Here is a 21,230-nt window from a genome sequence, read left to right on the forward strand (position 1 = left end):
TAATAAAACTTACATTTTGAAGTGGAAACAGGGTAATACAAGGAACTAATAAAATTCAGCAAAAAGCAAGAAACACTGTTGAGTGTAATGAGTAGTAATGTAAGTACTTTATTAAGATATTCCTTCCCAATTTGCTAATGATGTATCTTCTTTTTCATTTTGAGATAAGACCAGCTTATCGTTCAGGAATTATCTGGTATCCTTAGAGAGTGGGCTGCAGTTGTTTATTGCAAGGAGTCTTGTATTCTGGGTGGAGAAAAGCCTGCTAACAACTAGTTTTCTCCCTGTTTTTTCAACCTATGCAGAAAATCCTGAGTTTGAGGGCAGTCCTGTGTTTTCTTCTGTGCAAATACTATGTATTTTTCAGCAGCCCTGCTCATCCATTGAAAGGATTTGTTAAAAAAAAAAAAAAAATTTTTTTGGGATGATTCAGGCACGTTTTTCCCATTTCTGATGGAAAAGTAAGATATTAAGGTAGGAATTATTTTTAACTTGCTGCCAGCAACATCTAGTGCTGCATCAGGCATGGGTGCAGCACGTAAACATGCCAGCTGAAAAGCACCTGTTTTCTGGAGTGCTGGAGCAGATTTTATTCAAGTAGGATTTGGTGAATATTAAGCTGTGGATGGGTGCATATTAATGACAAGATCCTGTATTGTGCACACGTGTGTGAGGGCTATTGGAAAGGCTTATTTTTTTAATCTGAAATGACTGCTATTTTTAAACTGACTAACTTGTTCCAATAGTTGTTACTCCTGTACAACATCAAAGTGGGGAACACAATAACTAACCTGCTGAGCATAAGTCATTCCTCTGATTTACAAAACCCAAAGATAGCTAGAAGGTGTTTGAGAGGTGTTTTTAACATGCAGACCTGAGCAGATATGTTTCTCGTTCTGATTTACTGACTTTATGATAGATTAACTTACTCAGTATAGGAATGTAGTAACAGAAGAGGAATGTTTCTTCTGCTAGCCACAGAAGTTGAAATTTACCAGATGTTGTATTTTGGAGCCTAAATTCCCCTGGTATTAACTATGTGAAACTCTTAATATTGCTTTGTCCAACTTTTCAATCTGGCTCATTTGCTGTGGTACTCTAGGCAGCACTTTCTGTTTATTTTCTGTTTGTTACACTGTTGGAGAGGGAAGATTCAGTAGAAATAGCACTGGGAGGGAAGACTGCACAAGAGAGCTACAGTGCTGTGTTTCCAAAGTTAAGCATTCCTCTCCAGGCACATTTCAGGTAATAGACAATTAATTTCCTTTGGTATATGTATAAATATAATGCAGATACAGCTGGATGCTACTCTGTATTATTTAAGCCCCATGATAAAATGAGAGAGTGCTGTTTAATGACATCAGAATTTTGCTGTCACTGCCTCGGTGTGACTGCATGTGTCTGTATACACAAGAGCTCAGGGAATTGGTTGAAGGGGTTTTTGAGGATATAAAATTAAGTTTTTCTCTTGGCCTTGTTTGTTGAAGTTGTACTGTGGGTTGCTGCTGATAGAAGGTGGCACCAAGCCAACTTCCTAGCAGAGCTGCAGGAGGGTCACAGCTTGTCGTGACCTGGGCACTATTACTTGAATGTTGTTATTATTGGGATGAAGTACCCTTAGGCTGTCATCCTTCCTGTAAATAGAAGAGGTTCTGATTCTCTGTGGCTTCCCAGTTTACCAACTTGCAGAACAGCTATTTTGTTGGCCATAGGTTTGATTGAATAATGAATTAGAAGATCTGCATTATTCAAAAGGATCTAATTCATCATCTTAGCGTGCCAGGCTACAGCAAGTAATAATAAGGAAAAGCCAAACAAGAATGCATTTCCATGGAGTCTGTAAATTTCCAACCAATTAAAACATTCATTTGTATTAGTATATGGCAAACAAATTGCCAGGCTCTGCTCTCCATGAAGTAAGGGCAACATTTTTATCAGCCGGGAGTGTTGCTGGTGCTGAGGGCCTGACAGGCTGCAGGAGGCCTGGGGAATGGAGCGGGGCTCATGGGGCAGTGAGAACAGCAACCCCTTGGTTCCTTAACTGAACAACTTTGTCATTAGTATCTGACTGACTGTAATAATTAAACTGAACAATGCCAGTCTGAATACAGATTTTGAAACATGCTGATCCTGATTTTGGATTGTCAGGGTACAGTCTAACTGTGTTGCTGTTATAACTGAAGTCACATCTACCCTAATGAATATTTCATTTCCCCAGTCACGCTATTAAAACCAGAATATTTTTACCGTTTTGTTTCTGTTTTCTCTTCTCCAGTACCATCGTGATGGCTGCGTCCTGTTTACAAATTGCTGCTGGTCACATTTTCAGTAGTCCTAGTAGGTTTCGCTTTCCCCTGATGTGGGCAATTAGGAGGAAATATTTCTCACGAGCATGGATTTGCTCTTTCTGTGTAATGACATAGTCCTGTAATCCAGGAAACAGTGCTGTATGGTATCCATGTCCATGATTTCCTGATGTGGGAAAAAAGTGTGGAAAGCATCTGGAGAGGAGGAGACCCCTTTACCAGCTTGTTTCCTGTAAGCGAAATTGGAAGACCTTGTCTGTGCAAATAGATTTCAAAATAGAGTCTGCCCTTTGACTGTCTCCATAATTACACAGCTCTCTCTGTATTTTATTTGGCTGCCAGAGCAGTTAACCCCTGGAAGTAAGGGGCTGATGGTGGCGTGACCAGCACGGGTGTGCAGACATGACCATGTGAATACACTCTTGTTTAGAGAAGTCTGTCGTTAAGACCTCATTACGATATACTTTTACCAAATTTAACAGTTTTTACGTGTTGGATTGTGTTGATTAAGATATGTTATATCCTTAATGCTGAGAGGTATTAGTTGCGAAAAAGGAGAAAAAAAAAAGTTATATTTTGGCTTTGATGTAATCAACATCTGTCAACAGAATGAATTTGCTTTTGTTTAATTTCAAGGGCTCTTGTCCTTCTGCTTTGCCCAATCAGTTTCAACTTGTGCCTGAGGCATTTCCCTATGTTGTTCTTTTTTTCTTCTTTCTTTCTTTTACTTTTTTTTTTGTTAGCAAATGCACAGGTTATTGCTTGTGGAAAGTGAGCAGCTCTTCTGTTACACAGGTTACACAGAATTGAAGAGAACCTTTAATCTTTCCCAGTCTATTTTTGAAGCTTGCATGTACCTCTGCAACACTGGAATTACAAAGTCAGTGTTTTATTAATTACAACTACAAATAAAGGTCTATCGAGACACAACCATTAGTTCAGATTTTAAAACTTGAGCATTAATATAAAAAGCTATATCAAATCTTATCTAGTTGCATTGGTTGGATTCCAGATGATTCAGCTATCACAATTTCTAACACTTTGCTTCAAACTTCAAAGATTCTAAAAAAAAAGGAAAACTTGCACAAGAAGTCAATCGTACCACTTTGCATAATAGTAAGATGTACTGACAAGCCAGATTAAAAATGTCTAGTATTTTATCCTCAAATATCAATATATTCAGAAAATCTGCATGGTTATTATAGTTCAGGGTTTTTTTTTTTTATGATAAAATAGATGAAATCATGTATTTAAAAATTTAAAAAATTGCCTGATGTTTGCAATGTTCATATATTCTAGGCAAAATTTGCTTTATCAAGAACAAACTGCTTTTATTTCCTAAATCAGTTTGGCATGAATTCTTGTAAATCTAAATGATTTCACTGCTGTGCTCCTGTAGCTATTAGGAGGGCCTTTATGATGGAAAATACTTAATATGGTCTAATTTCAGTTTGTTTCCCTTTCACAGTGTGCTCTTGTGTTTGTTGTAGCACAGAAACGTCATGAAGTTCAGCCTTTGGTAACATTTTTGCTAATGGTCAGGAAACCTGAAGTCTTTCATAAATACCAAAAAATTGTTTGCTAACAGCCACATTTGATGACTTGTGGATGAACAGTTTTTTGCATGGCCACTCTGCACCTTGTTGAAAATGCAGCAGATGGGTTGCTGTAACAGTTGAAAAAGCATTAGTGAAGTGCTTAACCATGAGTTCATTTCCAGCATCTCCCTTTAAAAATACTTCTTGACCAGAGGAAAATCACATTTAAATGACTAAAATCAACTTAATTAAGGGTCATTAATAGAGATACACATAAAAAAAACTCTCTGCTCTGAGAGTGAAATGGGAGCATTTCATTATACAGCGTAGCAGATAACAATTAAAATAGACCTAGAGTAAAAGGCTAATAAATATAGGGCACATTTGTGCTGCAAAATCAGTCACTTCAAATGCTCCCACCCATCATCACACTTGAATTCTGTATTCAGCCCCTTTGGCTGACTCATTTAAAAGGAAAGGAAAATATGATTTCCACAAAAGAGAAATCCATCTGGTAATTCACGAAAGCTCGCAGCACGTATTTATATGATTAATACAAATTAAAGTCTGAGGTGTGCAGAGGAATCCAGCAGCAGGCACACACACAGCCTGCACAGTGGGATTCACCACAGAGTCGGGAGAGCAGTTGTCTGTAATTTTCTGTGTGCAGAGCATCGTCTCTGCTGATGTGATTTCAGGAACACCAATAATAATTCTCATTATTGCAGTTGATAGTGAATATATTCTGTTGTTCGTGGCAAGTGATGCAACCTTGCTGCTGGAGGAGAAAAGGCAGGCAGAGATGGCAGCATCCCGCCCGGTGCTGTTGTGTTCCAGGCTGCCCGGCTCTCTGATGCCTGCAGTTCTGCTGGAAGCCGCCTAAATCCTGCCTTTATGAACCATCTCACAGCAATTAATGCACGCAGAATGCTTCACAAAAAGGATGTGCTCAGGCATCAGTTCAGGAGAAGTCCATCAGAGGCTGCCAGGAGCTGCTCAGGGTGGGGGGGACGGCAGCAGCACAGCGATTGAGGCGATGTGGAGCATACAGCCAGTTGCACTGTCTCAGTGATTGATGGTGTTGCTATATCAAATTAGCTGTGAATATGGGAGCTTGAAAATAAAAGGAGCTGTGGAGACATGAGGAAGGCCTTCTTATGGAAGGAAGTGGATGGAGTCCAGATTTTCATTATGAAACAGTAATGTCGTTATACTTTAATGCCATTTTATTTTTACTTCGAAGGAGAATGTTTTCTTTTATAATTTTGTATTGTTCCAAACAAAGGTTTAGTTATTGTGTTTGTAACTCTTGTGATGTGCTTTAGGAGACAGATCATACTGTGGTGATATTTATTTGGTCGTTGCATTTCACCTGTTTGAGCGGTGGGTATTTTTGTGCACATCTGGTTTATAATGAGCAGTTAGTGGGATAACAACAGACCGCAGTACCTCATTATCCTGTTACTTGTGACAAGACTCACAGTGTGGCTTTGGGGGAACAGAAGGAAAAAATTTATTCCCGATAAGAAGGTATCCCTTCTGAACGTGGAATGGCTGATCAGGCATGAATCCACTGATCTGAATTGGTTTGATGTGTTGATTTGGGACGTTTGGAGCTCTGCTGACAAATAACTGGCAGAGACTTACATCTTTATTTTGCCAGTGAGCAATGTGCCCAGCTGGACAGATGCCCAGCGGTGCACCATTGAAATGGCAGCACTGAAAATATGACCTAGGTTATTGGTGACCATGTGGACTTCAGCTGCTCGTGGCATTGTGTGGTTTCAGTGCCTTTAGCACATGGGTGCAGAGCTGTGGGGCAGTGCCATCAGCTGTGGTGAGAGCAAGGTCCTCCTGCTGTGCTTTGTAAGGTGCTGCCTCTGCAGATTCTGTGTTTCCAGCTTCTGAAAATGTGTGCAAACTGTTCAAGTTGTAGGATGCTTCAGGCTCTTTGGATAAGCTTCTGCACTCTGCAGGGTTTTGTTTCTCATTTGGCAAGATTTTTTCCTTGTGAAGGATATACTAGGAAAGTAGTAAGAGATTAAACTAGTGATGAGATGATAACTCACAGAACGCCAGCCCAAGCCACTTCCACATAGTGGAATAATGGGGCAGGTCCACTTCCACAGAGGCACTCTCTTCCCACAGGAAGCAGGGGACTGTCACTGGTACCCAGGTTAGGCTGGCAGTGGGATCTGAGCCTCACCCTCCAACTCTGCCTCATTACTTAGGAACAGTTTAAAACAGTGAAAATCTTGCATTGAGTAAAATTCTCTACAGCTTTTCAGGTGTTACACAAATTCAGATATTGTTAACTAAGCTTAGCACTGCCCAGTGTAGAGACACTCAGGAACGAGTCTAAAGCAAACCTTGTTCAGCAATCGCGTTCATTTTTTGGGGGCCCAGGAAGTTTGTAGTTCGACTCTTCTGTGTATTGTGGGGTGATGTAAAAGGGCTCTCTGTAAAGCCAAGCGTGCATGGGAAGAGATACTGTGACATCTGGACAAGATAAGTGTAGGAAGGAATATACAGTAAATAAAAATAGACAACATACAGAAAAACTCCTAAAAAAAAAAAAAAATTTTTTTTACATAGTTAAAAATACGCAGCAGACAAATTTCTTTGTTTCTGTGATGTAAAGATGTCTAGGTAACCTCTTCTTAAACAAAACCACTTTCTTTTTACTGAGTATTAATTATTCATACTGGTTACTTGCCACAGAAGGTTGCTCTTGTATTTATACACATGACTTCTTTCAAAGGCAATTTAACTATTACGTGAACCTTATTCCTTATTCAAAAAATAAAAAAACTGCAGTTTAGATTATAGACTTTTTTAGCAAAGGAAATAAACACAATATTTTATAGTGTTTAATTTGACAGTGTAAATAATCATCTTAAATGTAGTGTACTTTGCTGTCTTGATGCTAGTGTCATCTTTTGTAATGTTTTACTGTGTTTCTGTTGTCTTTCTGACAACAGTTGGGCTTCTATGCCCATTTTTCTTGGCAAAATGCATCATTGCCCAGAAAGTGAGGGCAATGATTACTCAGGAACTGCCCTCCCAACTTCCCACGTAAATTAGGGGAAATCTGATTCAAATACTCCAAGGCAATTACAGACTTCAGTGGCCTCAATTGCCCTTGACCAAGACTAAAAATCACTTGTGGTGTTTGTTCTCTTCCTGCTAAGGCAGGAAATGGCTACAGACTGAACCAGAATTTTGAATCTTGATGCAAATGATGAGAGCTCAAATGTGTGATGAATTCATTGAGAATTTTTGGATGAAAATGTCTGAAATCAACGTGGAATTGTATTTTCTCTCTTAATTTCTAGCAGTTTACCCTTTCCCCAAACTTTGCGCAGTGCAGCTTCTAGCCATGCAAGCTGCTACAAACAGATTGGGCATCAGTCCTGCTGAGGTTTGGGGAATTTCCCCGTGCTACATTTTAATGCATTAAACCAAGACAGATATAATATTTTATAAAGCTTTGATGTAATGATTTGTGATTATTTTTTTTGTTGTTGTTCTCAGTGTTTCTTGGTGTTAATACTGTAATGGTACAAGATTTTAATTTCTTGGCTACTGCACAAGTTCTGCAATTGATTTTACATGGTGCCTTTCTCTTTTCATATTTTACAATTGTAACATGGTAGTAGAAGAAAAGTTAACCATTTCAAATTTATGTTACCAGGTTCTGTGACTGGCTGCCTCAGAATTTTTTCTTCATGCAATCGTGTCTACCTGCACAGGCAATCAAGTAATCAACAACAGAGATGCTTCTTTTCTCAGGGACAAAGAAATGCTGTTTATAGCGTAGTTTGGCCAGCAGTGGTTTCTCCAGCTCATCCAGTTCCCGAGGTACTGCAATTGTTATTATCTAATCTGTTTTTCAGTCAGTGTAGGAGTTGACTGCACAGCTGATCAAGTGCATTCAATGGTTTGGATACAGTCCTATGATGCGGTCTGGCATTTGAAATAACAGTGCTAGTGAGAGAAGTTTTCAGCTCCCCACCACATTAAACAGTGATGTGTCTGGTTATTAGAGAGTTTAAACCTGAGGCTCGTTAAGTTACATTCATATAAACATGGAATGTTATAATCATCTGTTAGCACTTAATGCTTCTAGTCCAGGTTCTCCTTTTGGACAACTATAGACCTACTAGAAATCATTAGGAATCATTCATGAACATCTAAGTCCTTTTCTGTATACATCTCTAGCAAGCTAATTATAAAAATGTTTATATCTACCTGAATGTTTTGTTAATTGCTGAGTCACGTTCAGGATGAGAGCACACATTACCTGCTAGTAGCTGCCCTACAGCCCCACTGTTCCTTCCAAACTAATCTTAACTGTCTCTTTCTTCCAACATGTAATTTTCTTTTTATTTATTTTGGGGCCAAAGGAGGTTTTCTCATGTAATTTTAACATATGTTCTACTTCTGGTTTCTTTTTTTTTTTTTTTTTTTTTTTAATTACAGCACACAGTTCAACTGTATCTTTCATTCAGCCAAAAAATTGCCCTTCCTAAGCAGTGCTTTTCTGGATGAGCATTAGTACTTTCCACATGATTATAGATTTCTTGTGCAAAGTGCAAAATATTTCCATGAGCCAAAAATACAAAAAAAAAAAAGTTATTTACAAAAGCAGATGGGAGTGCTGAATGTAGGGCTCTGACTCCTAAGGAGCTATGGAAGCTCTGTGTGCAGGGAAAGCATGTGGTTTTGTGCTTTATATGCTTTCAAAGGTTGAAGAACTGTATCACTTGCTTCTTCTAGGATAAAGAGGAAGAAATATATTGTCATACTAAAAAGTATTCTTCACAGATCACTGTGCTTACACTGTCTGAAATTAGTCTAAATTTTTCAACTCTGAAAACTTGAGGATATAGTTATCACTTGCTACAGAGTATGCCAGAAACCAGGTTGAGATGATGTATTTTGGTGTGAAATTGTAGATGTAGATGTTTATACATATGCTGCTTTGGATTTTTCCCTTAACAAATTTCCCAGGTCAACAGGTTCAGGTCTCAATAGTTAGAAAATCAGTGCCTTCAAAGGAGATGGTGGAGGTGCTGTAGTGTATGCAGTGGGTAATCCAGCAAATGTAATTTTTCCTTCTAAATTAAGTCTCATGGTATATATTTCAACAGGGTGCTGTACAGGCTGATATGCCGTTTCTCTTAAATGAAATTCACATTTGAAATTCTGTTGATGTGAATTCGGTAAAGATACAGTTACACTCAGAGTAGAAGTGATGAAATACCAGTAAGAACAACAATGGCCTTCTTATTTGAAGTCCTGCAGGAGTTAATAGGTTACACCACTCTTCTTTACCCCCACACTGGGATGTTGTGTGGTCTTGTACACAGCTGAAGTGGCCGCTTTGCCTCCTGCCCTGCCAGCTTGATTCTGTTTTGTGAACTGATGCAGAGCCATACTCTGGTGGGTGAAGATGCTCTGCTACCCCACTGGTGAGATCACCAGCACCTGTGGAAACCAAGTGCATTTTTCTCACTGTGCGATGTTATTTTGCTGTGAAATTACTGTGGATTCAAAAAAATAAATCAGAAGTTAAATTTAACATCCACGTGACTACTGAGAGCTTTCTGTGAAAACAGAAAAAGTTTATTACAATTTCTGCAACACAGAAATTGGGAAATCCTCACATAGATGGACAAGTTTGCATGTAATTTGAGAACTAGATTAACAAGCAAAAACTGTAAATTAAAATAAATTAAATCCTAGAGTTCTTAGTTCAAAAAAAAAAAAAAAATCAAAAAAAACTGTCTCATGAAAATTAGCACAAGTTTTGTGTGAGCAAGAGACTAAGGACCTAATCGCATTGTCCAGGTCATTGTACTGCTCAGATGCTTTTCCTATATGATGTGCCACTCTGCAGAAGAAAATAAAAAGGCTCTAAGTCTTTCTCTCACAGTTTTAAAACTTGAGACTGTGCTAAAAGTGTACTGCAGTCCTCAGGATTTCAGCACAGGGAGGTTAACAGACTGCACAAGTCAGTAGTACCAGGCAATGTTAAGTTCAAAAGGGCAGTGGAAGCAATACTGAGGCACCCTTGAGGGTTTGCCCTGATGGCTTAGGAAGGTCGATACTACGACAGAAAGGGCAAGCTGCCATGAAGCAGGAGGCAGTATCTGAGAAAATGATCCCATTGTCATGCTCAGTTTTCTGATCTTCATTTTCAATCCTTTTTCTCCAAGCACATAAAGAAGCCAGACTATGTGACGACAGGCATTGTACCAGACTGGGGAGACGACATAGAAATTAAGAATGAAGATCAGATTCAAGGCCTTCGTCAGGCTTGTCAATTGGCCCGTCATGTCCTGCTTCTGGCTGGAAGGAGCTTAAAGGTAATGATTACGTAAGTCCCCAAATAGCTTGAAAGTCTTTTATGCTTTCACTTAGTTTTTTCTTTTTTTCTTTTGCTATCCTTATTGTGCATCCAACTGTAACATAGACATTAAAAAAGGACTTGTTAGCTTCTGATTCATTTCCTGATATACCTACTAAACTATTTCTGTATTTTAAATCTATGCAGTCTGAGCTGCTGGCTCGGGTGCAGTCTCCGTAATCTTCCCTCTATTTGGATTATGCCAAATCAAATGAGCTTCTCAGAAGGCCCATGATACTTTTTTTTTTTTTTTTTCCTGTAATGTTATGGCCAATCTTCCTCATATATTCTGCTTTTTGACTCTGCATGTATGCGAGGCCAAGGGGCCAGGCTGCTACCTCTCTTCCCCTTCGTCCTTCAACTCCTGCTGTCCCACAGGGTTGGCACAGCACAAGTCTTTGAACTGCTGTTGGAAAAAAACAGCTGCCAAGCTCCACACTATTTTCCAGAGTGCATTGGTAATAAAGCCTCAGGGTTTCCAGTAATGTTTCTACAGTATGCTTTTTGGGATACCTCTCAAGAATAAATATGCTGGGAGGAGCCTACTACAAGTTTTTGCAGATGAAGGAGTGATTTTTTCATGTTACCTTGATATTTCATTTAATAGCATACTGAATAGGGTAAAATGGGCTGAGTAACTATGAGATGCAGAGATAGATGGAGACTGTAAGTCAATGTCATTTACTTAAAAAGAGAAAAACATATCAGTTTACCATGGATTTTTCTTTCTATTCTCATTGCACTGTCGCAGAGATTTAGTTCTGGAGCTGGGGTGGCCAGTAACAAAATGCCTGAGGCTTTAATTTTACAAATATGCAGGCTTAACCTTTTACGTGCAATTATTTTCTGGTACAGTAAAACTTGCTTCTGTATAGGGACATGTAGAGTCCTGATTCTTCAGATACACATACCTCAAGAGTGCAACATGGGGATTATGAACGAGAGCAGATTTTCAGTAATACTGTGTTATCATACATGTTTTTTATTGCACATAAAATGCATTTATACGGAGCACAATATAGTTTAGGACAAAGTTGATACTGCAAACATTACATTATAGCAAGAAGCTTCTACATACGCATAACAATTCTAGGAGAGAAGGAGAGTGTTTGAAAGGAATGATGATGAGGAGCTGGCATAGGCTGGGAGGGAGGGAAGTGGCACACAGAGCAGGGATGCTGCCCAGGCCAGCTCCACTTTGTGCTACAAGTGTTTCTTCAAGGCTGCTCTGAATGCAAGCATGTCCAAGGGCCTCCCTTCATCAGCAGGGAGCGTCTTTGTGCAACCAGTTTGTACCCATCTGTTCTCATGCCAGCCCTGCTCTTTAATTTAAGCTGCTTCCTGTGTTTCCTTGAGTCCATTTCCTTCACACAGTGATTAGAATTCCTATAGCTTTCAGGGTGCTGGAGAAAGCAAACTAAGCTCTTTTAGGCTGGCCTTGTAAAGGATACTCTGAATTCCAGTTTTATCTGAAGAGCCCTATCTCTCCGCCTGTTTCTGCTCTCCTGCTGAGCCTGCCTTGCACCCAGCCCTCCACGCAAGCTTGTGTTGACACTGTGATCTGCCAGCAGTAATGTCCCTAGTGTGACAACAGTGGTGTCACAATATTTGGATACAGAGGCACCATGGACTGAGCATGTGTTTTTGCTGTTGCCATTTACTTCCCATTGGACTTCAAAATAGCACATGGTGTTTTATATGATAGCACTTCCTAGGCTTGGGGGAGAGATTTTGGAATAGAACAGCACTTTCTATGACATGGTAATAGTTGTTTTGTGTTTTGTTTTTTTTTTTTTTATACAGTCACATTGCCTAGCAAATTGTAAGGGATGTGGTGCACAATAGGTGCAAGTAAACCAGGTAATGTTAAAAGCAGAACATTTCATAGCACCTATGTCTCCCACACGGGCAGCACAGACTTGTCCACCAGAGGTCCAAAAGCTACCCTGAATTCCTTGGGCAGGGGCAGCCCCCAGTGTGGTGCACTGTGCTTCCATCTGCCTGTTTGCAGCAGGTGGTATATGGGTGAGCAAAGGCAGAGCAACCTGCATGGAGCCAGAACTGCTGGCTGCAGCACTGGGCACAGATGGTATGCAGAAGCTGCAGCCATCACAGCTGCTGCAGAGCAGGGCAGCTGCACGGGAACCCCAAATTGCATATTGGGTGTTGCTGTCACTCTTCATCTGCCCAGCCATGCTTCTATGCTGAGCAAGATGCAAGCTGAGCAAATAAACCCAGCTTTATCCTCAGCACAGGACACAAGTGTGCTCCATTGTATTCTCTGTACATGATTGCTGAATATTTCAGCATACAGTTATGTATGCCTTCTACGCACCGCAGCCTACCTGCGTTCCACGTGTTAGTGAAATGCCCTCAGGAATCATAGCTGCTGTAACGTGTGTGTATGAAGTATGATTTTCAAAGGCTCAAAACTCATTCAAATCAAAATCAATTTGCACAGGAACCCTCGAAGGCACTTTTTCCCAATGAGGGAGGTTTCCCTACCAAATCTCAAATTTCAGCTCTAACCATTTCAAGACAGACTTGATCCCAAAGAAAAGCTAGAACAGTATTTTAAGCGTGATTGTTTTCCATCCCACAGATTCTCAGAAAATGGCTGAATGATTTGAGTTTTTTTTAGTATGTAAAGCCATGAGAAGAAGATGAATCTAGAAAGCATCAAGCATAAAAGTGTACGTTCCAAAAAATGATGGATAAGTGCGTGTAAATTCACTGTGGTCATGCAACCTATGGCAACTTGAAGTAAAATATCTTCAAGATATGAACTCAAATATTTAGATCTTTTACAATGCAAAGGAGTACTCAGAGCTATTTCATGAAATGTGCAAGTGCATAATGATATATGGACTGGGCATTAATATCCTTTATCTACAAATAAAAGAGGAAAGTAGTATGTTTCAAATGACTGGAACAATGAAAACCATTTCTATAGCAGCTACTGAAACAAGAGCCATGGAAAATCGGTGTCTCTGAGAGCAAATGTGGAAAAAAAAAAAAAAGTGGCAGGAAGTAGAGCATATTTTAGTTTTTTTTTTTAAGAACCTTTGAGTGCTTGTTTCTACTGCATCCTTGGTTTAAAACATTGACATATTGGACTTTTTTAAAGAGAACAATAAAGCATATCAGACAGCTTCATGTGTTGTATCAAAGCAGTGAATTTGAAACACCCAAGATTTCACTGAAACGTTTGGCTGCAATCGCATTCGGTAAATATGAGAAGCTAGCTTTGCTTTCTTAACAGAATGTTATTTTTGATATTTCAGGTTGGCATGACAACTGAAGAAATAGATTCCGTTGTTCATCATGAAATAATCAGACAGAATGCCTATCCTTCACCTCTGGGCTATGGAGGTTTTCCAAAATCTGTTTGTACTTCTGTAAACAACGTGGTATGTCATGGTATTCCTGACAGGTATTTCCCCAATAATTTACATTTTAACACCAGGAATGAAAACGTTGAACTGAAATTAATAAACTGTATTTAATATTGAGCATATTTCAGCTTAACTATATGTCACATGTAGATGTATTGCAGATGCATATCATGTTACCATACAATGCTGATAGATGCTATAGAAGTGTATTTGAAGTAGAGAAGCAATAATATTGTCCTGTTTGTCCAGATACTGGGGAAAAAAAAAAAACAGCATAGTGCCTTTTAGAGTTTAGTGCATGGAAAATAAATAATGATTTTAAAAAAACAGAGAATAATTCTGATTTTTTTTCTCCAGTGAAATAAGTATAGGGTAAGGAATAAATATGTTTGATTTTTTTTTTTTTTTTTATCATCATTTGCAACACATTCAGCTACTTACAAAGTAAAATACAAACCCTAGTGAGAGAAAAAGAATAAACATAATAGTGGATTTTTCAGATGTTGATATATTTTCCCGCTAGTTGTTTCTCGTTATTTTATATTCAGCCATACTTGTTCTCAAAGTAGTCAGAGCTGAACATTAAAAATGGTTATTCTGTTTTCCTCTGCCTTTCTCTATCACAAAATCTCTACCCTCTGATTTTTATGTATGTGTCATTAGGTGTTTATTCTTGTGTTCCCTTTGTTGGGAACCGTCTGTCACCATTATTTTTCTCCTTTCTGTTTTTGTTTCAGTCGACCTCTTCAGGATGGAGATATTATCAACATTGATGTCACGGTGAGTAATTCATATAAAAAAATAGTCTTTGATCAACTTTAGCGTTCCTGGTAGCAACAGGAAGAATAGTGGATGGGAGATGGGGAGCGCACAGATGGATGTGCTGTTTACTTCTAAGGCAAGGCACAAGCAGCTGGTTTCCTTTTTTGTTTTTAACTGTGTGTTTATTCCAGCTAGACCCAGGCCTGACTTGAATTTAGGACTGGAATCAGATGCACTGAGATCAATGTTGGCCTAAGTGAAATGTCAACCCAATCCTGCTATGTGTCATGTTTCTGAGAAGGTGTAATTGTTATTGATCCACTGTGTAGTTAATGCAGAGCACCGCAGTACTGGGCAGCAGCTGAAGATAGATATGTATGAGATGAGCTAACATGAAGAAAGCCAGCATTTTTCCTTCACTCTGCCAAGATTGATCTTCCTCTTCCTGCTGATTTTGAGTGGGGCCTGTCATTATCTTACTCTGTCATTAGAGGCTACATTGGCCTGTGTATGTCAGTCTATTTGGACAGCAACTCTTTTGCTAGCAGTGTTCCCTACATTTATTAAAATCCCCGAAGGTAGTGTTGTGTTCCATTTCTCGTATAACAGCCCTGAACCTTTTGCACAGAAACAGAAATAGTGTGATATAACTGTGACTTAATATTTCCAGAGAATGGTCAATTACAGCTGCTTAAATAAACACCGGCTGGATTTTTGCAGGAGCAGGAAAATACAGAAACTGGGAACTTAATTCTCGTTTCATATAGGCAGCACAATGCATTTGTGTCTTGCAGAAGCTTTTTGTCTTTTCACTGTACATGCTTTTATTTTCCCAAAGTGCTGTTTATTTTTAATACAGACACAGATGTGTTTTGAATTTTGCCTTTGTTTTCCAATTTTTGACATACAAAGGAGTACCATAGGGATGAGATTTTTTAATCATTAAAAAACTCTTGATAACTTAATACTGTTTTTCTTGGGCCCAAATTTCATACTAGTAGAAGTGAAGAAATCTCAGTTGGACTTACCTCCGAGCATGAGATTCCAGCATTTAAATCACTTTTCCTATGAACATTAGGGTCACTGACCTTTTCCCATGGTATATGTCTGATCCAGAACTGCCTTGTTCTGGGGATCTTTTTCCTTGTAATTTATTCCCCATCTCCATACTTTCTAATTGTAGAATTCTGACTGCCAGCTTCAGTGATCTTTTGGTGTGATCTTTCTTTTTTGCAGTATATTTTTGGCCTAATTTTCTACTGTGGGGAGCTGATGTAGCTTTGCTCATTTTACTAAACCAAATCAGCTTGCAACAGCCAAGGATTTAACATCTCATTTCTCTGTAACTCATTAAGGCTCATTTGTTGTTTTTTGTTGTTGTTGTTGCTGATATTTCATCTGTCAATATAGTATTAACAACTCCTTAGATTTAGAAAAAAAACACAACTTCAGATTCATATCACAGATCCTTTCCACAATATACTAACCCAGATATTTTTGTATTAACATGGAGTATGCATCTTTTCCACCCCGCTTTACAAAAAGATGTACGACCAAATATTAGTGGTCTTTTGGAAAATATATTCTTACTGTGTTCTGTTTACCCTCAAAAAACAAAATCTCAAAGTTCCCGTGAATGTGAAAATTCCTGCAAGGGTAGGAATTGCTAATTGTCTTTGAAAACATTTTATATTGTATGAAACTGAACTATGCTATGTTTGAGAACAGTTCAGTCTCAAACAATTTAAGGAAGAAATACTACTTTGCAGCGTTGCTAATTGATCTTTTAATTTATTTTTAATGAGCAGAATTGGGATGTTTCACAGGGAACGGTGTAAAAATCAAAGTAAATATGCCACAACAAATTGTTTATAATTGCATACAGGTTCTATAAAATGATTAAATAATATTCTGGTTATTAACTATAAACACTTTGAACGACATACAAATTGTTTGAAGAAAAAAATCTATTTTTGCGCAATTCAGATGGTAGAATTTCATAGGTGAAATACAAATTTTATTGGCTTCATCGTGTAGCCTTTAGAATGTATTTAAGTGTAGAAAGAGAAGCATTATGCATCAGTGAACTGTCAGCATTGCACAATTTCCAGCCAGCTATTGGCAGGTAAAGCTTCTTGCAACTCAAATCTTTCATTGACTTTTAAGGAATTAGTGTGTTACAGTTGCTGAGGTTGTAGTTTATTAATGTTAAAAATACATAATTGCAGTTGATGGCCAGCAGTAAATGCAATTATTTTTAAGCTCTGCTGTGTTTTAAATCTGTACTCATTTCTCCAGGATGATGAAGTGTAATGTTTTTGTTTGGCTTTTAAGTGCCGTACTTGCTAGAGCTACAACTGAACTCATTTGGCTTACATACGAACTAGCTGGAGTGAAACCTCTCCAGCAGGCATTAAATTGTAAAAGCAGATCTAGCAGCAGCTCCAGCTGGCAGAGGGAGGTGTGAGCCGGGAGGACTGCGAAGTTGGATCCTCGCTGCCATTCACTGTCCTGTGCAGTGCTGTGCACCCGCAGCTGCCTGCATTTTCTTTACATCTCCCCCCCAACACAAACCTGGCCCTGAGATAAACCGTCTGTAGCCAATTTATTTTTTTTCCATTTGCAATTGACCAAAAGGAATGCGAGTCTGTGTCTTTCACAAATAGCTTGCGAGTGGCAAAAGTTCAGTGCTTCAGACTTGGTGAGTCATTAGTCCCAGGAGGATAGTTGCCCACTGTTTGTGGAAAAAAATGTTTTAGAAGATCAAAACTGTGCCCCATTACAATTTGTCTTTTGATAGGGAAATTTGGCTTGCTCCCACAGTTGTGTCCCTCCTGCAGTACTGCAGAGCTGCAAAACCCCTTTCCACATGGTGCTGCAGAGCTCTGCCCGAGAGGGAACTTCAGGAGAGCTGAGGCTTTGAGCCTATGAAATGACAAACAAACAGAAAGCCAATAGGTCATTAGTACAACAGGTCGCTGCGCCTTCTACCTGAGATTAATCCCACCATGCTGCCATGGGGATGTTCCCTGTGGAGGGATCGTTCTCCCAACCCCTGCTGATGGGCTGGCAGCTCTCCCCATCCCAGCCCAGGGACCCCCTTGGCACTGAGTGTGCGCACGGCCCCCTCGTAGCTTCTGGCATGCTCCTGTCCCCTGTCTGAGCAGCGTCACCCTTGTCTCCTCCTGTGCTCTGCTGGGTGGCCACACACAACTTCTGCGTTTAGTCGAGTTTTTAATTGGCAACCCTTATACACCTTGCAGTCTTCTGTGCTTTTTTTTTTTTTTCCCCTCCCTCCGGTGTTTTGCTTTTCCAGTCTCATTCTCTCATGTGCAGCCTACCAGTGACCTATCTGTTGCAATATATAGCTCATTCCTAGAAAGAATGGATTTCGTTTAGATGATCTGTTTCTGGATGCAAAACAAGAAACTGTCTTTACATTTCTGCATGTGTTTAGGTGTATTACAATGGCTACCATGGTGACACTTCTGAAACCTTTTTGGTGGGCAGTGTGGACAAATCTGGTCAAAAGTTAGTGGAGGTTGCCAGGAAATGTAGAGATGAAGCAATTGCAGCTTGCAGACGAGGGGCTCCCTTCTCTGTAATTGGAAACACAATCAGGTAAGCCTTATATTGACAAGTAAAGGGAGGGCTGGCAAGTGGGACAAAGGTTATTGGAGGTTTGGTATAAAGCTGATGACATGTTTTATGATTCAAAACCATCATTTCAGTCTGATATCAGTATGTGAACTGCCAAGCTATAATGTTGTTCCTTGGGTAAGAGGGATTTTTTTTTTTAAGTGAGTTACACCAGGCTCAGCAAAGATAACTGTGGAAAGAATCAAAGATATTCATAAGGTAGACTTATATTAACAGATGTAATCTGTGATGGGTTTTTTGTTTTGTTTTTTTTAATTTGTTTGCGAAACTATACTTCGTCTGTCTAATGATGTAAGAAAGTTAAAAGCCATTGTTTTCATTGTACAGCAATAATGAATCTTAAAAAGGAGTTAATCAACATAAATAAGTCTCTTTGTTTAAAAAGTACAAAAATATTTAACTCGAGAGCTTCTTGTCTTACAAAGAGCAGTGTGTACTAACGTCATGGGGAAGAAAGAGCTCACATTAAGAGGTTTTTCCCTGTTTTGCATCTGTTGTAGCCATCACTCATGGCTCTTCTGGCAGTTTGAAATAAAATTGTGCTTAATTTTTTTTTAGGTGCCTATGGAACATTTAAAAATGTTTGCAAAAAAAAAAAATTAAAATTAAAAAGACATATATTGTATACACTTCATTAAGCAGTACTTCATTGGACTGTTAATGGTCCCAGCATACTATTGAATAACATTGCGATTACTTAAAAGCTGTAAGGCTTAGTCACCTTGAAAGGATGCTGCTTTTTTTCTTTGTAAATCTTCAGATACTTTAAGGAAAAAAGCAAACGGCAAAATATCAGTCAGATGTGTTTATAGCTTTAAAAATATTGTAACAGAGTCTGAATCAAACTTTAGTAAAACCTCTTTGGGTTATATCTGAGAAGCTTTTATTGAAGACTTTGTATAAAATTGTGTTTTTGACAGTTTTAAATTATAGGCTAACTAGCCTGGAGAAAAAGGATAGTGTCTTTCTGTTCTTTCATAGGAAATGTTGAATCAGACCCCTACTGGGAAAAGAAATTTAATGCATATCTCACTATCTTACTGTCCATGAATATAATAGAAGTGAATTCAAAATGTAGTTTTATTTTTGCAAATGGGATGAGTCGATAGATGCACCTCATATTTTTGAACACCTAGGGTTCAACAAATTTACTGGTGGTGCTCTTGCATTTTAACAAAATTTATTCTTGAGTAGAAGGGGGCACAGAACACTAGATTCTTATTCAAGCATTCTATCGAGCTCTGCATTCATGGCTGTGTCTAAAGGGCATGTCAGCCTTTGATTCTCTCTGAGAGGTAATTATCCTTTTCCTGTCACGGAACAACAAATGATAGCTAACTACAGAGGCACATTTGCAGTAGTCACATTCATCAACTGCAGAAAAAAAAATTCAATTTAATTGTGCAACACAGCTGCACATAGGCTTTTTGAGCATTTCTGTTGTTCTCCCTGTCTTGCTATTCCTCCCTCCAGATCTATTTTTTAAACTTTTTTTCTGGTTATTTTTTCCCCCTTTTTGTCTCTTCTTCCATTTTTACTCTCTGTACTTTCTTGTTAAAGTAATTTTCCTTTGTGGCTCTCATTCTTTTTTCCCCATTGAAGGCTATGAATGTAGAAAATTATCACAATTACTCATATAATTGAGCCTCTTTGTAGCAAGTGCAACTCCAGTAGCCTTTCTCCATCATGAAAATGGTTTCATTATAGGGTTTTTCATATTCTCTGACACCATCTACACAGAGGAACAGGCGTGCAGATGAGATGTACTAGGAACAGGGTAGATCAGTAAGGTCACAGTAGGAATAATTAGCTCTGCTATGGAAAGAGCATCTAGGCCTTTTACTGCTACATAAATGTACTGTCCATGGCTTTTAGTCACAAAAAAACTTACTAACAAATGGAGCTCCCGCCTACTACTTTGAAAAAAAGATTTGTATCAACACTACAATTTTCCATCATTAAGACTAATAACACAGAGCCTAGTATACATCAAGGGGAATAAAAAGAAAAATCTCACATTCAAGTGGCGGCTGGGTGCTGACCTTTGTTCCCTTTTTTTGTGTTCAACTTAACTCTTTACAAAAAGGAGCCACACGCCACACCAACATGCAGGTGAACTCCAGCTAGTGCGAGCAAAGCATGGCATTCAATTGGAAAATCTGATAAATCTCCATGCAGGATAATGCATTTCATTACAGATTCACTACATTAATTCTAGCTGTATTTAAAAAAAAAAAAAAAATTTTAAAAAAAAATTGAATGTGACATTGAATTTTTACTGTGCTGTTACGGAGGGTCAGTTTACTTGCAGAGTGTAAATACATCGGCAGTGCTCCCTCTAAAAGCGGATGAATCAAAGCTAGTAGATGTCCAATCCTACATATAAAATAGTAGATCGTTAACTTTATTATTCAAGATTTTACTATATAGATGGTTTAAATATCCCAGTTTGTTCAGAACCCCTTTAACAGTGCCTCTGCTGAAAGAGATTGGCTGAAGCTGTGTATTTCTGGTTGCTCAGCTTTCTGCGTTTGCATCCATCTATCGAATTCTTCTGTTTTGGGAGACTTTGGAGATTGTAAACAACTGAGAAGGTTTAGGCCCATTGGAATGGAGATGTGTCTACGTATCTTTCATCCATATTTTCTATAAAAGTGCCCAAGAATGTATCTTAGGCACCAAAAATCAGAATATTTGCTTCCTATAAATGATTTAGGAACAATTGTATTACAGAAATAAGCTTGCATCGTAACATTTTTTGTTGCAGAAGCTCAGTAGCTGAAACATTGTTTCATGGGCAGCAGTTCTGTGTCACATCGCCTAGGAGTTGCAAAAGCAAGATTTTGCGGATTCAGGAGTTACTCTGCCAGGAAGAATGGGAATCTTTGCTAACATGTTCCTATTGAAGATGGTGGCAAAATTGGCCCCAGTGGGAAAAGAATTGGGCCCTGTATTCCCATTTCCTTCTACTGCTGGTGGCATTTCTCTTTCAGACAGAAACAAACCTGGTTTGAAATCTACTTTTTAGCCACTGAGCTTAGATATGTGGAACTGTTGTGGGTGCATAAAGCTGGAAAACACAAATGTGGTATTGTTAAATGAACCAATTTTCAACTCCTAGGAAAAAATAGAAGTGAGGAAAGTATTAATAAATGGT

At 38.7% G+C, this 21,230-nt stretch overlaps 1 protein-coding gene across 1 annotated transcript in view; it reads left to right on the forward strand.

The window, feature by feature from the left end:
* The window catches only part of METAP1D (methionyl aminopeptidase type 1D, mitochondrial), a gene marked incomplete at both ends in the record, with an annotated part of 42,651 nt that overhangs the window by 15,707 nt on the left and 5,714 nt on the right, over positions 1-21,230 (forward strand). The window contains 5 exons of the mRNA XM_079538933.1: positions 7,539-7,705; positions 10,066-10,215; positions 13,541-13,689; positions 14,389-14,431; positions 17,871-18,034. Coding sequence (XP_079395059.1) covers positions 7,539-7,705; positions 10,066-10,215; positions 13,541-13,689; positions 14,389-14,431; positions 17,871-18,034 — 673 coding nt within the window. The remainder of the gene's footprint in view (positions 1-7,538; positions 7,706-10,065; positions 10,216-13,540; positions 13,690-14,388; positions 14,432-17,870; positions 18,035-21,230) is intronic.

Source organism: Tetrao urogallus, assembly GCF_951394365.1.
Source record: "Tetrao urogallus genome assembly, chromosome: 8".
Taxonomy (NCBI): domain Eukaryota; kingdom Metazoa; phylum Chordata; class Aves; order Galliformes; family Phasianidae; genus Tetrao; species Tetrao urogallus.